The sequence below is a fragment of the Gorilla gorilla genome, chromosome 13, assembly GCF_029281585.2.
Source record: "Gorilla gorilla gorilla isolate KB3781 chromosome 13, NHGRI_mGorGor1-v2.1_pri, whole genome shotgun sequence".
Classification (NCBI taxonomy): Eukaryota; Metazoa; Chordata; class Mammalia; order Primates; family Hominidae; genus Gorilla; species Gorilla gorilla.
The window spans coordinates 61964167-61980771 of record NC_073237.2 but is presented as its reverse complement, the minus strand read 5'-3'; the positions used below and the strand labels follow the sequence as shown (position 1 = coordinate 61980771).

Genomic DNA, 16605 nt, shown 5'->3' with positions numbered 1-16605 from the left:
CCTAGACCTTATAAAAAGTCGCCTCTATTGGCTTGATTCTAAGTTGCACATGTTATCCAGCGTGGACTTGAATGGCCAAGATCGTAGGATAGTACTAAAGTCTCTGGAGTTCCTAGCTCATCCTCTTGCACTAACAATATTTGAGGTAAGATGTGTCTCACATCAAAGTGTGTACCTTTGAGCTACTATATCACTTTGAGAAGAAATAACAGACATAGCGGGAGGAGGGAAGAGCAGCTGAACATGGCTTGAGAAACTGCTTTCACTTAAAACCTGGTACAAATTAGACACTAATTCCCAGAAGCACTCCAAACCTAAACTTGATTCTTTTACAGTTTTATATCCAGTGTCCCAGTTCAGCATTCAGTAAACTGAGTCCATTAAATGAGAAGTAAATGATGATGACCTTAGAAATGGACTTGTGTTAATCCTGGATGTACATGCTAATTGTGGGGTTCTGTTTTAGGATCGTGTCTACTGGATAGATGGGGAAAATGAAGCAGTCTATGGTGCCAATAAATTCACTGGATCAGAGCTAGCCACTCTAGTCAACAACCTTAATGATGCCCAAGACATCATTGTCTATCATGAACTTGTACAGCCATCAGGTACCGTGGAGAAGCACAGTCCTTAATAACTACTTTAAGGGAAGCAGCATGACACAGAGCCTGCTGGATGTCAGTAGCTCTTGGCAACTCAGTTTTCTTTAAAAGGGAACTTTTGCCCTCCTGTACCCTACCTTAAACATTTCACATGTTATTTTTTTATTTCTGCTGCCTTAGAGAAATGGCTTCTCAACTTCAGCTCCTAGCTTTCCTCCCAAGCCTCAGTGTCAGAGCTTTTATTTCTGTTTCATTCATGTCCCCTTGGCCTTCAGCCCCTCTTGCCAAGACTATTGCAGTAGCCTCCCAAGTAGCTTTTGTGCTACAAGCTTTCTCTACTGTTAGTTTGCTAGGATTTTTGCAATGAAGTACCACAAACTGCCTTAAACAACAGAAATTTATTGTCTCAAAATTCTGGAGGCCAGAAGTCTGAAATCAAGGTGCCAGGAGGGTTGGTGCCTCTTGAGGGCTGTGAGGGAAGGGTCTGTTCCAGGCCTCTTCTTGGTCTGTTGTTGGTGCTCTTCCCCCTTTGTCTCTTCACATCATCTTCCCTCTGTATATGCTCGTGTCCAGCTTTCTTGCTTTCTTTCTTTTTCTTTTTTTTGGAGACTGACTCTCACTCTGTCACCCAGGCTGGAGTGCAGTGGCACAATCTCGGCTCACTGCAACCTCCGCCTCCTGTGTTCAAGCAATTCTCCTGCCTCGGCCTCCCGAGTAGCTGGGACTACAGGAGTGAGCCACCACGTCCAGCTAAACTTTGTATTTTTAGTAGAGATGGGGTTTCACCATGTTGGCCAGACTGGTCTCCAACTCCTGACCCAAAGTAATCTGCCTGCCTCGGCCTCCTAAAGTGCTGGAATTACAGGCGTGAGCTGTAATAACAGTCATATTGGATTAGAGCCCACCTTAATGACTTCATTTTAATTTGATTACCTCTGTAAATATCCTATCCTCAATATCTCCAAATAAGATCACATTCTGAGGTACTAGGACTTCAATATATGAATTTTAGGGAGGGACACCATTCAACTCATAACACCTACCTTCCCCCTGTGACACACCTGATATAGGATTGTGTAGATTCTCAAACACATCGGGTTATATTATCTCCTGCTGAAAACACTTGGCTGGTTCTATCTAAATAAAACCTTCAAACCTTCCTAAGGCTGAGTTTCCTTCCATTTTGTTGGAGCAAGTCAAGAGAAAACCAGGAGAACATGCCTAGTCTCCTTTCTCTAAGCCTTCACGCTAAACCTTGGGCAAATAGTGAGAGCCGGTCCTGGTCCCTCACCTCCCTTCCCTACCTCCTCTTTTGGCATCTATCTCTTAAAGGCATAACTTTTACAGTCTATCTATCTCCAAGAGGTCCCTTATCTGGTGTCCTTAGAGCATGCTGCCTGTACCTTTATACTTATTCTTCCTTGATATTGCTCTCACTTGAAGGACTGGCAGAGTAGACAAGTTTAAGCTCTTGGGGGCAAGGACTCAGGTCTTCAACATGTAGAACAAGGCTTTATATATACTAGGCACCGGAATACCCATTTTAGTGGTATTTTTTTTCCTGACTAGGTAAAAATTGGTGTGAAGAAGACATGGAGAATGGAGGATGTGAATACCTATGCCTGCCAGCACCACAGATTAATGATCACTCTCCAAAATATACCTGTTCCTGTCCCAATGGGTACAATGTAGAGGAAAATGGCCGAGACTGTCAAAGTAAGGCATTTTGTGTTTCAACCACAAGTAGAACCTACAACAAGCAATATAAGACACAAGCTTGGATTTTTAAGAATTCTGTTTTAGCTAATTCTTTGAATAGATTTGAGAAGATATCTGCTATTGTTGTATGCCGGGTTATCATGTCATTTCTTTAGAACTGACTTTAACCCATTTCAACATTAAATGAGTTTATAGGAGACTAAAGTGTCAACATACCTTACACTAATTTGTACCTAGTCCCTTAACAGCACTGAGCTAGCCAACTTGCAGGTAATTAAACGAGGCCTTAACATTTTTCCTCAAAAGGAGGAGGACAGAAATTATGCTTAAGGAAGGCCATGGTTACAGAAACCTCATTGCCTCAGTGGGTGATGCTACCCTAAAATAACACTTAAGCTGAATTTGCATTTAGTCTTCTGTTCTTAACTTTTGATTGATTAAGTGGCAAATTAAAGTCATTTGTGTGATCAAGGAGCTTGTATGGTGAGGCTGATGAGGTTTTTATTAGCGTAATTCATGGTCAGGCAGGGATTAGCTCAGTTTACCAAGAAATTAGTTGCAAGACAGTCTGGTATGCCTGGTATACCAGAGCATCTTGAGAACACTTCTCATAGTTTCCAGGAACATGGGATGTTGTTTAGAGGGATAAAATATGGTTGTCCATCATTTTGAATTGTCACATTCCAAACAACGACTGTTCTTCCCAAAGTTTCATGTATCTCTTTTTTGCATGAAGATTGCTATTTCAATTTTCTATTTCAATTTTGACACATCAGCTGTACAACTTAGTTCAGCAGTGGTTTGTCTATTTTACCTGGTTTTAAAATAACCTTTTACATGGCTTGTCTGGACAAAACAGCTAGCCATGCTGGAACCTTGGCATTAACCAGGTTCTTGGTTTTTATAATTCAGGTACTGCAACTACTGTGACTTACAGTGAGACAAAAGATACGAACACAACAGAAATTTCACCAACTAGTGGACTAGTTCCTGGAGGTATTGAGTTCAGTACTGCAAACTGTTAATCTCAACTAACAGCCACACTCTTTGTATTTATAGCTTAAATAATTAATGCAGCCTTTAACTACTATTTCTGCCCCAATTGGTAACCTATATTTAAACACCAAAGACTTAAAACTTGCATATCTTTTCCTGACTGATCTTAAAGGTTTCTAGTAGAGAACTGTCTGTCAGTGCAATGGCTACTACAGCATGTGACTCAAATACTTCTAAGCCAGAGTTGTTCCTGGTGTTCAATTGTAGTAGATACTGAACATCAATATTGGATGCAAAGGTTTTGGCTCCTTACCTGATGGGTAAATTTCTAAGTCTGAATACAGATCCTTCTAAACTGATTCCTTTTATTCCTCTGTAGGGATCAATGTGACCACAGCAGTATCAGAGGTCAGTGTTCCCCCAAAAGGGACTTCTGCCGCATGGGCCATTCTTCCTCTCTGTAAGTAGATTTCCTACAAGTCTGGGTTCAAGAACTTCTTAGACACCAGATGAAGATTTTTTGTTCATCTGGAGCTACCCCTTTCACGGCCCTTTATGCTGTCTAGCATTTATGACACTGAATTACGTTCGCTTTCTCCACCACATAATACACTAAATTAAGGCCCATATCTTTCTCTTCAGTTGTACCTTTGGCACAGTAACTGGCATGATAAGTGTTCAACAGTTAGTGCTTTCTACTTCCGCACTGTTAACCTGGCTTATCCCCTTTTCTAATAAGTCTCTTTAACTAGTGTACTGTTCTGTTCCCCCTTTGAAATGTGTGTAATGCTTCCTACAGAGGAGATGCACAAATGCTTAAATGCTAAGAGTTACAGGACTTGTTGAGGATAAATTAAAAGCAGTTAAGAATTTTCAAACCTACGGAAAAGGACCTCTAAAACTATTATGAGACATGCAAATTATAAGGACTTTGCTATAAAAACCTTTGTCCTAAATTAATAGACCCAAGCTTAGCTAACACACCAGGACCACCTGAATAGCTCTCCAGAACCTTCTGCAATTTTAATTTGGTGAGCCTAAGGTGGGACCGAGGACCCTGCCCTTGCCTGGATGGATGTGGCTAGTCCAGCTCCAGTGCATAGAGCTACCTCTGGGCTGAACTTGTTTCAAGCTCCTGGCCCATGTGTATTCCAACTTCTAGTTATCCTAGCTCCATAAAACATGGCATTTTTACTAATGTCAATTATTATGGATTCCTGAACGTTATTACCTTTCTTGTATGTTCCAATACTAGACTTAGCTCACTTAGCTACCCTCTGATTTTTTTCAGTGCTCTTAGTGATGGCAGCAGTAGGTGGCTACTTGATGTGGCGGAATTGGCAACACAAGAACATGAAAAGCATGAACTTTGACAATCCTGTGTACTTGAAAACCACTGAAGAGGACCTCTCCATAGACATTGGTAGACACAGTGCTTCTGTTGGACACACGTACCCAGCAGTAAGTCAGCTTTGTGTCTTTATACAGCATGGCTTGAAGTGAGACTTCTCAGAAAGGAGACCTGGGTGAGAGAGAGAGAGCCATTAGGATGATGGAGTTACCAAACAAACACTTCATCTGCTACCTGGCTATTAGACAGTATAGCCTGTTAGAACATAAGTCAGTCAGTTGATCAGCATCTAACCCTCACCAACTGACAAGTGGGTCAACTTAAGGTCACCACTATATTAAGATATTTTTGGTTATAGAAATGACATGTAAATACTAGCATGAACCAAGTAGCTCATTACTGAACTATTAAATCCATTGCCTACTGGATATTTGAAAGTAAATTAGCATATCATATATAGGGGAGTTGGCTTAAAGTCAGTGTATTGAGTAAGATTCACTTAGCCAAAATTATGATATGCTTTGCTTTAAAAAGTATCCCACCACCTTTAGTATAGCTAGCTTTTCTTCCAGCAATAGTCACTCACTTGTTCTTCAGATGAAACCCAAGTGGAGTATTTGGCCTTCACGTAGGAAACAGGCTGAACAAAACAAGTATACAAGTATTGATCACTCCCCTCTCAAACTCCGGTGAAACATGGAACGGTGGTCAATTCTTGACACACACATGGCTTTTCACATTTTTCCCCAAGACTTATGATCATTAAGTAGAAAAGACAGAATTAGTCACACTATCTTATCTCACTACCAAGCAGGTATAGTTGAATTCAAGTTAAATGCATTACTCTTTTGTATCTGACTGACTTTTCTTCTAAGCACTCTGAGTGTTTGAATGACCAACTCAAAAGCAAGGTCCATTTTAAAGACTAGAGTTGCCATCAGTGAGTGATCACCAAGCTCATTCTATACTTCTTCTTTTCCACAGATATCAGTTGTAAGCACAGATGATGATCTAGCTTGACTTCTGTGACAAGTGTTGACCTTTGAGGTCTAAACAAATAAAACCCCCGTCGGAATGGTAACCGAGCCAGCAGCTGAAGTCTCTTTTTCTTCCTCTCGGCTGGAAGAACATCAAGATACCTTTGCGTGGATCAAGCTTGTGTACTTGACCGTTTTTATATTACTTTTGTAAATATTCTTGTCCACATTCTACTTCAGCTTTGGATGTGGTTACCGAGTATCTGTAACCCTTGAATTTCTAGACAGTATTGCCACCTCTGGCCAAATATGCACTTTCCCTAGAAAGCCATATTCCAGCAATGAAACTTGTGCCATAGTGTATACCACCTGTACATACATTGTATAGGCCATCTGTAAATATCCCAGAGAACAATCACTATTCTTAAGCACTTTGAAAATATTTCTATGTAAATTATTGTAAACTTTTTCAATGGTTGGGACAATGGCAATAGGATAAAACGGGTTACTAAGATGAAATTGCCAAAAAAATTTATAAACTAATTTTGTACGTATGAATGAAATCTTTGACCTCAATGGAGGTTTGCAAAGACTGAGTGTTCAAACTACTGTACATTTTTTTTCAAGTGCTAAAAAATTAAACCAAGCAGCTTAACCATGGTTTGTGCCTGTTCCTCTAGGATGAACTCCTATCCTGAGTAGTATCAAGTGTTCTAACTAAATGTATGAGCTGTAGTTCTTGATGTTGTATAACTAAGCCTGTAATTGGGCTGGTTTCTCTTACACCCTAGTACAGTTAAAAAATGAAGTACTGTTTAACATTTGCTCCCAAAATATTTCTTACTGTGTAAAAGAAGCTAGCTTAGTCTATACCTAGAATTCCTCTTGGTTAGAGGAGTTTCTTTTCCATTAACTTGTTTCCTGATCGAGAAACACGTGCTAAGATTTCTATGAATTCTGCTTCTTTATAGTTAAGTCTCTGTTTTCCATGTTCTGTCATTTATATAGGTCAAGGACAAGTGCCTTCTAAGGCATGGATAAGGGCTTTCTTCTTATAAAAGTCTAGACTGTCTTACTGTGAAGATGGCCAGGGAGGATAGCAAGCAATGGCATTCTTGAACAGTCTAAGGCAGGTTTCTCAGTGTGGTCCTGAGAACAGAAGCATCTGCATCACCTGGGAATGTATTAGAAATGCAAGTTCGCAGCCCCATCCCAGACCTACTGAATCAGAAACTCTGGGGGCGAGGGCTGCAACCTGCTTTCATAAGCGCTTCAGGCACTACTGATGTAAACTAAAGCTTAAAAACCACTGTTTTACTGTGACTTCATGAAGAATATAATTGCAATATCACCTAAATTTTTATCCTGGCTGGGATGGGGCAGATTCTTACTATGGACAGTTTCTGGAACTTACAGTATGAAGAGCAGATGAGGAGTTTGAGACAAAGAAAAAACTGTACAGGGAATTTAGTGAATTTTCCATCAGGTTGGCCATTAGTTTCTTTCTCTAAAGTCTCAGGATGTCTGGAAGCAAGGAAAGACAAAAGACTTGAAGCACCGGGTGCATGCTGCGTGTCACAAGTGAGGTGGAGAGTTGGCTGCGGAAGGTACAGCAATTCCTCTGGAATTAAATGACCGACCAACACAGTAGCAAGAGGATGAAGAGAAGATGTTTTGTGTTGCTACATGAATCAGTGGATGACTCATATTTCACTTGCATATGAAATATAAGGCAGTTAACATCTTGTTTGTGGCTTAAGCAAGGAAATTAATCCTACTAGATGAAGGGGAAGTTGGTTCTGTTGTCTTAAGGGATGCCCCCTTGTGATTTTGGTCAACTGAATGAAAAAGAAAAGATAGCCTTGGACCTTTTTTTCATGGGAGGTTTGGAGGTCAAGCATGTAGAAGGAAAAGGCTGTAGTCATGAATATAGAACTGTCTGCTCTCCACATTTTCCTTACTCTACATTTAGTCATCACACTGAACAGGATGTGGCCTGCTGACAGTGAGTAGCTGAAGTGCCTGTTTGGTAAGTAGGTTAGCATTCATCATGAACTCTGAAAGCCATTTCAGAGTTTGGCTGCTGCTCTGACCCTGCTGTGGTACAAAAAACATGGATTTTTTTTTTTTAACTGGAGTAATACCAAATTCCCTTTAGAAGCTTGAAGTTTGATACTATTGCTTTCCCCATTATAAGGATTATACAGTATTAATTAATTATAAGGCCCAAAGTTTGTTTTGGCAAATAAAGTATTATTCTCTATCATCATCTTTTGAATTCCTGTCCCTAGTATGTTCTTTCATGTTCTGGGTAAAGTTTCCAACCCTCAAAGAGTCTAAAACGTCTCATTGTTTTTACCACGTCCTCCCCAGTAAGAAGCCAAGGTACAACTCATTGTACCTAAGAGGTACAAACTCATTTGTAGAAACAAAGTAACTAGATATTCCTATTGAAATAAGAATAGATATATTGGTGGGCCAGGCATGGTGGCTCATGCCTATAATCCCAGCACTTTGGAAGGCCAAGGCAGGAGGATCACTTGAGGCCAGGAGTTTGAGACCAGCCTGAGCAACATGGTGAGACCCTGTCTCTACAAAAAAAAAAATTTATAAAAATAAAAGAAAAAAATAGTTATATGACTAAACTACTAGTCAATACAGCTTGCAATAATAGTGCATGAATGATAACAGGCCTCGGCTTTATCACCCAAACAATAACTTAAATTCTATGTGAAATGTGTTGTTAGGATAAGTTTGCTGTGTCTCTAGAGTTCAATGTAGAAGATAATAAGAGGTAAAATATGAAGCTTATCATACACTAAAGGAGAATATTTGGAGTTAGATGAGCCTGTCACACAAAGTGAAAGTGGACCCTCCAGAAATTTTAGGAATTGCCACAAAGATTGATGATAGATGAATAAACAGATTTGTGGCCTCTGGTAAAGAAATCCAGCCAAGTTCCTCTGTCCAAATTTTTAAGTGCCCTTGTGCAAGCTATCTATTTGGCAAAAAAATAGTCCCAGTTGTTCAACTAGCTCCCTTAAAACATTCTAGTAGGTGTTTTAAAGCCTAGGTATCGCTGCCTCTTTAGTTCTTGATGAATACAAGGAAAAAAAAAAAAAAAAAAAAAATTGAGGCTTGCACTTTGGCATTTGCTTCTGTTCCTTGTATTGGTGGAAGTCAAGTAGCCCTTTTCAAAAATGAGAAGCCAAGCTTTTAATAGCAAACTATAGGGTATTAAAAGACTAACTCTTCAGTTAAGAACACTGTAGAAATGGTAGACCAACTTAAAGTCTACCTTTTAACAATCTTTACCCCAAACCTAAAGATTCTAGGGGTCACTTATCTCTATTACGTAATCTAACTGGAATAATTTCCTAGAATTCTTACTAGTGAAATCTTACCCAAGTAAAACAATTTATTATTTTGAATCCAAATGAAAACTATACTTTTTGCTTTCAATGGTGGCAAAAACTTGCAAAAAGCAGATATACTTTTGCTAATTTAAGTTCAAGTACAATGAATACAACCTGCTAATCTTGATCCCCAAATCTGAGCCCTTCAGTTTCATAATTGTTTTATCCTGAATGTAGTTGTGACATAGACATTTCTCAAAAGGGTCTGATACATCAAACTCCTAACAAGTAGGAGTAGCAACTAGCAAAAGAGTAGAAAGAAGCTTCCCTTATTGTGGGTGATGAGGCGGTGCCTAAAAACCACATATATATAATCCCCTGGGTATTACATATTCTGCAAGCCCTGTTAGTGGGGAGATGGTAGTGGCAATAGCAGCGATAGTTGCGTCAGTGCTAACTGCTGCTGCTGCCCGTTCTGTTGGCGGCTGTTGGCCAAGTGTGCACACTTAGCCCTGGTTGAGGTGCATTGTCTGCTGTCGTCTGTTAAGCATCTAACCAGAGTGGGAGGGCACATCAAGCGATTTCACTCTCTTAAATAGAAGGTTTTTAGGTATTTTTGGTATTATTTATTCTCTAAGGCCAAAAGGGGCTTCTAATGACTTCTCTTCTCTTCTAGAATTGTAATATTAAAAAACTACTCGAGTAAGTATCCTAACAAGTAAGATTTTTCTTGGGAAAACTAAAAATTGTACATCCATGCTTCAGCCATATCATGGACCTAAACTATGAGAGTTCAGAAATATATAAAAGTACAAAAATCTTCAAAGGTACTTATTTCCAAATATGGAGGGAATGAATCTGAAGATGGAATAATGGCGTTTTTCGAACTTATTTCTCTCTAATCCAGCCTGGAGGATTTTTAGCTCAAAACAGTTGCATGTGAAGGATTATCAGACATCTTTGCATATCCCTTTCATATCTACCTTCACACACGAAAGCTGAATGCATTTTACCAGTGAGGCTCTAGATATGAAACTTAGGGATCCATAGATAAATAAGCTACTAACAAACTGATAACAGTGGTGTTCCATCTCTCTATCATGTCTCCTGAGTCTGTTTCACGTTTTTGAGCCTGGCTAATGAGAAAAAGAACAAAGTGGGACCATGACCCAGTGTTCTCCTGTAAATCTCACTGTAAAAATCTCAATGTAAAAACACTGAGACAGGAGTGAGACCAGCTGCGGATGGGGAGTTTGTGCTCTGCAGGTTACCTCATGGCATATCAAAAATGGCTTTTTTCTTCACTGCGCTCAAGGAAAAAGTCAGATGGGTGGCAAGGTGGTTCTGTTTAGAAGCAGCAGGCAATGTAGTTAACAGCATAGACTTCTGTGTCTTGTGTGTGGTACCTTGGGCAAGTTACTAACTCCCTCTGTAAAGTAGAGACGATCGGGACTGTCTCACTGTGACAAGGTAAGATTTTAGTGAGATGCACACAAAAAGCTCAGCACAGTGTCTGGCATCTAATATGTGCAGGGCAGATGTCACTACTGAATATCACATCAATGCTAGGGCTGTATTTACTGTCGCACACAGGCACCGGTAAGTGACTTTACCGGTGAAAGTCACAGGTACCTTTATCTATGATGAATGTAATGTGTTAGATGCTGACCCAAGTGTTCTCCACTACACCTGTCTAAAGAGATCTAAGTCTGATATTTAAGGAGTGATAGCATCTTGCATAGTTAAGAAGGCTTAAAAGACTGCATGGTTTAAACCCTAGAAACATAAATGGAATGTTTCTGCCTCAGTTCTTTTGACTACCTCCTAGGACATGGAAACAAATACTTGGGAGCCTGCACAGTCTTTAGATGGCTGCCAAAGCACTTAAAATCTCCTTTAAATTCTTACCATATGCTTACTTTTGTACTAAGTAAATGCTCCCAAGTCTTTTACTTGCTCTTCACAGCAACCCTAATAGGTATCTCCATTTTACATAGGTAAAAACTGAGGCTGCAAACAATCTATGATTCCAAATCCTATGTGCTTACTGCCATCTTCTCTTAGAAGGGGACGCAGTACTGTACAAAGATTGAGCTGGATGCTGCATTGCATGTTTGCTGAGTCCCCCTCATTGCTGATGTTAGGATCCTTCAACAGTTCCTCAGATGCCAGCTATGGCTGGCATCCAGTATGGTGGTGTAATGGAAGTGTACCACTACCACAACTACATCAGGTCAGCGCAGATTAACTCAGTTACGTGTTATACCTTCAAGACGCTAGACATTCCAGAATTATTTTCCTTGGCCATCCAAGTGAAGTAGAAGTAGATTGTTGGATAGCAAAGAAAATGATAAAGATTCCCTAAAGGAATTTATAAGCAGGCAACTTCATTCTTATGTATAAGATATTGGGAGAAAACAAACTGTACCACAACAAATCTTAAGTTTCAAGGCTCTCCTATAGGGAGAGACATGGCCAAAAAGACAGGAAGAACTGTGGCTTGTAACTCAATGATGCTATAACTCCAGGACTGGATCTTAAGTATTCTGGAATATACCAGATTGGTAGAACTACCAGACTTGGGTATTTCTCAATTAACACACATGCAAGGAGGAAGAGAGTTTTTTGAACAAAATGACTGGCTTTGACAAAACTATCTTGCTCTTTTTAAATGTCACTTGATACTAGAATGCGATTTAAAAGCATGTAATGCCTCAGGAGTCCGGCACATACAACCAAATTATCATGCTCAGGATCTTCAGAATTCTAAAGGCACATGTTAGAATGCAGAGTCCTGATGACCTGTCAATAAACTTTTTTTTTACTAATGAACTGTACATTTAAATAAAAGTTTATTTTTGGGATAATTGTTGTGAGCCTTTCCTTTTTCTAGAGACCTTTTATAAAAGCTTTTACTCAAATCTTTTTCCTTTTCTCAACTGAATCACTGAAGATGACTCAGTCACCCTTTTCTAGGAAACAAGTAGGGCCACCCAGGTCTGGACTCTTCAGGCTGAAAAACTGAGAGATGTTCCCTTTCTTGCCATATTTAGTACAGTTAGTGCCTCACCATGGACAGCCAGTATATTATCCTCTCAAATTTCCCCTCTCTACCCTTCCCATGAAAAAGACAGAAGTCAAAGCTACTGTTGCTTAGTTAGGAATGTTAGCCTAGCACTTCCTTCTTGTAGGTGACTGAGAACAGGCCACACCTGGCTAAAGGGGGGCATATCCCAGGGCGGCAGGACAGGAAAGGACATTACAAGTAAAATCATTTTGATGCTGTCTCCTCGTTAGTTCTTAGATGGTCTGTGTTGAAATTCGTTTATAAGGCTAAAACTTTTGTGAGTCGTAGCTATATTCCACCTAAAACTTTTCTAAGCAATGGCCCCAGTTGTTTGAATTAGTTGGGCACTAAACCTTGAAATTGACTCAGAGGATCCAAAAGAGTAGGAGAAAAATAAGTAAATCGAAGGAAAGAGAAACAGTCAAAAAAATATTTTAAAGCTTAACAGTGAGTCTGTAATAAGTGAGATGTTGCATTTTGTTTGAGATGTTGATCTCACCAGCTTTGCAGTGAAGTGGATATAAGTTTGGATGTTTTTCCACTACTTAATCAGCTGTGGCCACAAGTAAGCTGCTTACCATCCAAGCTTATGTCCTCTTCTGAAAATCACAACACCTACTTTCATAGAGTTCTCATAAAAGAGAGAGGCAACACGTATAAAGTGCTTCATTCAAACAACAGCTATTTCCCTCTCTAGCACCAAAACAAAACAAAACAAAACAAAAAATGATTCATCTTTTTTAAAGTAAAAATCCTTATGTCTATTCGGAGATCTGATTTTGATCTGTACTCTTGTATTAAAATTCCATTTGCAAGTATTCCTTGTTAAATCTCCCCTTGAAATGCTAGCATTTGGTGATCTTTTTTTACTCAAAAAAATTAAAATGATTAATCATCCTGCACCTATTAGGTTTGCAGAAAGTCTCGTGTGTGACCCTCTGCTGATTAAAGAACACGGATGATTGGTTTAAGTTCACCAATTATTCAGAAATGTATTTTTAATTAGTGGGGGTAAGAAGACAGACTATACCTCATACCACTCTAGAAGATATAGCACACTCTTTGGATTTATCAAGCTCAGCAAATATGATTGGCCCACAATCTAGGAAATGTGGAATGCTAGATTTTAGGCATGAACATTTAATGTTATAGTGTTCAATTCAGAGGCATGTCTTGCCTACTGGTTTTGAGGGCAGAGAGTATATTTTATACCCTTAGTCATTGTTTATGTTTTCTTAAATTTACTCACTTACATGTGAGATTTGCTGAGGATTAGTTCTTTAAAGTTTCAGGGAAATTTGCCTTTTGACCTGACCCCAAACAAGTAGCCCTGTGGTTTGCTAAGCAGGACTTCTAAATGCTGGAAGATAATTTTAAATAACTAGATAGCAACTGGCATTCCTCCTCAGACCTCAAGGGACTTAAAGTAACAGTTTCTAAAAGGTTCCAGAACAGTTTTATAATTGGCACATCCTAGATGAAACATCAGTTATGGGGAAGCACAAACATTTCTTAAACTTTTAACAAAATTGAGGAAGGATATATGGATCAGCCACATCAGAAGGTATCCCTCCTTATAGCCACACATAGACATCCCCTATATGTGCTGTCTTTACTTCATTCATTTGTTTAGTGCCTGCTATGTACCAGGTATTGTTCGGGATTCTGGGGAACCAGAGAGAACATGACAGGCCAGAGCCCCATCCTTCATGGTGCTCATTCTAGCTGGGAGTTAGGCACTAAACAGACATTTATATGTTAGGCAGTGATAAAATCTATAAAGATAAACAAAACAGAGTAAGGGACTAGAGAATAGCAGAATGTGCTATTTTAGATAAAGTGGTCAAGGAAGCTCTCCAAAGAGAGGATTTAGCAGACAACCTGGTGGAAATGTGTTATGAGCCCACTGAGGCATAGTAAAGACTGAAGCCATGAATAATGAATAATGAATCCTGAGGCATGAGCATGCCTGATTCCTCTAAGAAGAAGCAAGGTGGCCTTGGTAGCAGGAGGTGGCAGAGGCAGAGTGGGAGGAGAGAAAGGAAGAGGACCAAGTGATGTCAATTTCAAGAGCTGTGGTTGGGACTCAATTTTTTTTTAAGTGACAGAACTTTTTTAGTGGGCTTGGGGCAATAGAATGACATCCAGTTTTAAAAGGCTCACACTGGCTGCTTTGTTTGGAATGGACGGCTGGGAGGCAAGGGTGAAAATAGGGAGATAAATTAGAAGACTCTGGTAGTGGCCCTGGTAGATGGACATGATGTGAGCTAAGCCAGTGGGGATGAAAGAAAGCTCTACTCCAGATTCAGTCCATCACAGGGGGTGTGTGCACAGGCTATCTCCCCAGAGTAGGGGGAATTCAGCCTGTAGATGGTCCCTTAATCCAGGAGAATCTCACCAGTTCCTATCTCAGCTGTGCCCTCTGCCTGTGGGATATCTGTTTGGCTGCCTCCCTGATTGGGCAGGGATGATAGGCTCAACACCAGGAAGGCTGGAAAAAAACAAGGCTGCGTGGAAAGCAGGAGAAAAGCCATGCCTCTCCTCTCTAACCAAAAGAATTCAGGATCCAGAAGAAAAGAAGAGCCCAGAGCATGAATTCCAGCCCCCAAAAAGTTCAAAGGCTTCAACCATTCAAAGGAAGTTATTTTCTACCTTCAATGTAAAGGCCTTCCAAGGGACTTATTTTGGCAGCATCATTTTAATATGGAGTTCCATACTAGCTCTTGAGTAATGGTCTCTGGAGGAATGTTTGTATGAATGGCATCATTTTTAAAAAATATGATGGCTTTAGGCAGGGTCCAGAATATCCTATCTATCCAACTGCTTTATATTTTCCCTGTTACCTGTCTGGTCTCTAAAAATATTGGAGAACTATCAAAACTACTTTCCCTAAGACATTTTAGAATCCTGGTATTTCTGAGTTAAAAGGAACCCAAAGGTCATTGAGTCTCTGATAGTTGTCTGATACAGGAGGCAACAGGCCCCATTGAGGAAGCAGAAAGTGGCCACCTAACATTACCAGGAAGGAGACCTCATTCAGCAATGTCTTAAGTCACCCACAGAGTAAGAATTGCTCTCATAGTAAGCCTGTAAATTCAACAATAACTTGTGACTCTTTAAGATAAAAACAAAACAAAACAAAACAAAACAAAACAGGAATGGATGCTGTTTGGGAAAACAAAGCCTCCTAAAGCCAAAACTTTCAGGGAAGGATTCTTTTTATGTTAGGAAGTAAGGTGAGTCTCTGAAATGCATCCATGCATGTCACAGAAGCCAAATAGTAACAAACAGCTTATGAAACAGAAAGCAGCCTCTTCCCAGACATTAGCCCCAGTGCCTATTTCCATTCAGAAAAGAAGGCCAACCTCCCATATGTCAGGATCCACTAACCTCCGGGGAGGACTATGCTGAGAACAGAGACTACGTGCCATTCTCCCTCTCTTCTCCCTCCCCTGCAGCAGGCACTGTGTTCCCAGTACTCTGTGAACTGTCTCTATTATGAGACAGATAATATTTCAATGGGCCTACTTAATATTTTTAGTTCACCAAAAGTGGCACACCGGTCTGTATGCAACTTCCAGTCTCTCAGAAATCCAGTGAAATGGGGGTGGAAAAAGATTATCTAAAACCAAAACCAACTGTAGCTTCTTTTGCCTTGGTAGGAGGGCTAGGAATGCCCCTGGGAAGAGAAATTTCTCTATAGCTACAAGGGAAGGAAAATCTGGATCTGCCAAAGGAGGTCCTGAGCCAAGTTTGGAAAGTAGGCTACAGATGGCTGCATTGCTCTGTATTCTGCAGAGAGAAAAGTCAAGTCAGGGATGAGGAAGTAGCTGTGAAGCAGCAAGGTGGAAAAGAGGGCAGAGGCACATGGTGTGCTGTGGAAATTTGGAGCTCAAGGTGACAAACAAGAATATCCAATATGCAATTTTGGATGGCTTACATTTTTGGCACTGTAAGCCCTATCACCTCCCTGATCCTTCAGTAACGTCTGTGGCACACAGTAACACGTTGTGGGAGTGGCTTTTGATGAAAATCATAGATAGGAGCCCAGTCCTAGACCTGGGTTGATATGGCAACAGAACAGAGAAGGAACTTTCAGAACAATTTGTTAACTGAACGAATTAAGTCACTGAAGAGCTTAGAGTCAGAAAACATAAGCAACCTAGGGACTCTTAGAACTCTGGCTGGGACACTGGACTTTCTGCAGGATGTGGAATGGAAGTTCATCCCTGTATTATCTGGATATTCAAGGGCAGAATGACTCCAGATGATGTCACAAGCTATTAAATGTGTTAGATGGGATCAGGTGGCTTTTAAATACTATACACCCAGCATTTTGCTAGTCAGGATACAGAACTAAGTATAGCAATGGCTTGTAGGATCTTGGAATATCTTGAACTATGGAATCATCTTTCCAAAGTGTGAATACGACCATGTCACTCCCTATCTAAGATGACTTCTTGATGCCTACAGAATGAAGGCCAAGGTCCCTAGACTCAGGCTCAAGATCACCATGACCTGACCCTGGAGCCTGCTG

The 16605-nt window shown here is 40.2% G+C and overlaps 1 protein-coding gene across 4 annotated transcripts in view; it reads left to right on the top strand.

The window, feature by feature from the left end:
* Positions 1 to 6305, top strand: part of VLDLR (very low density lipoprotein receptor) — a 33151-nt gene extending 26846 nt beyond the window's left edge. For 2 of the 4 annotated variants that reach the window (XM_004047752.5, XM_019034128.4), the window contains 7 exons: positions 6 to 145; positions 467 to 608; positions 2172 to 2318; positions 3234 to 3317; positions 3697 to 3777; positions 4609 to 4778; positions 5653 to 6305. In XM_004047752.5, coding sequence (XP_004047800.4) covers positions 6 to 145; positions 467 to 608; positions 2172 to 2318; positions 3234 to 3317; positions 3697 to 3777; positions 4609 to 4778; positions 5653 to 5688 — 800 coding nt within the window. In that variant the 3' untranslated portion in view covers positions 5689 to 6305. The remainder of the gene's footprint in view (positions 1 to 5; positions 146 to 466; positions 609 to 2171; positions 2319 to 3233; positions 3318 to 3696; positions 3778 to 4608; positions 4779 to 5652) is intronic. The other 2 variants (XM_004047751.5, XM_019034129.4) reach the window with 1 other exon arrangement.
* The last annotated feature ends 10300 nt before the right edge of the window (positions 6306 to 16605 follow it).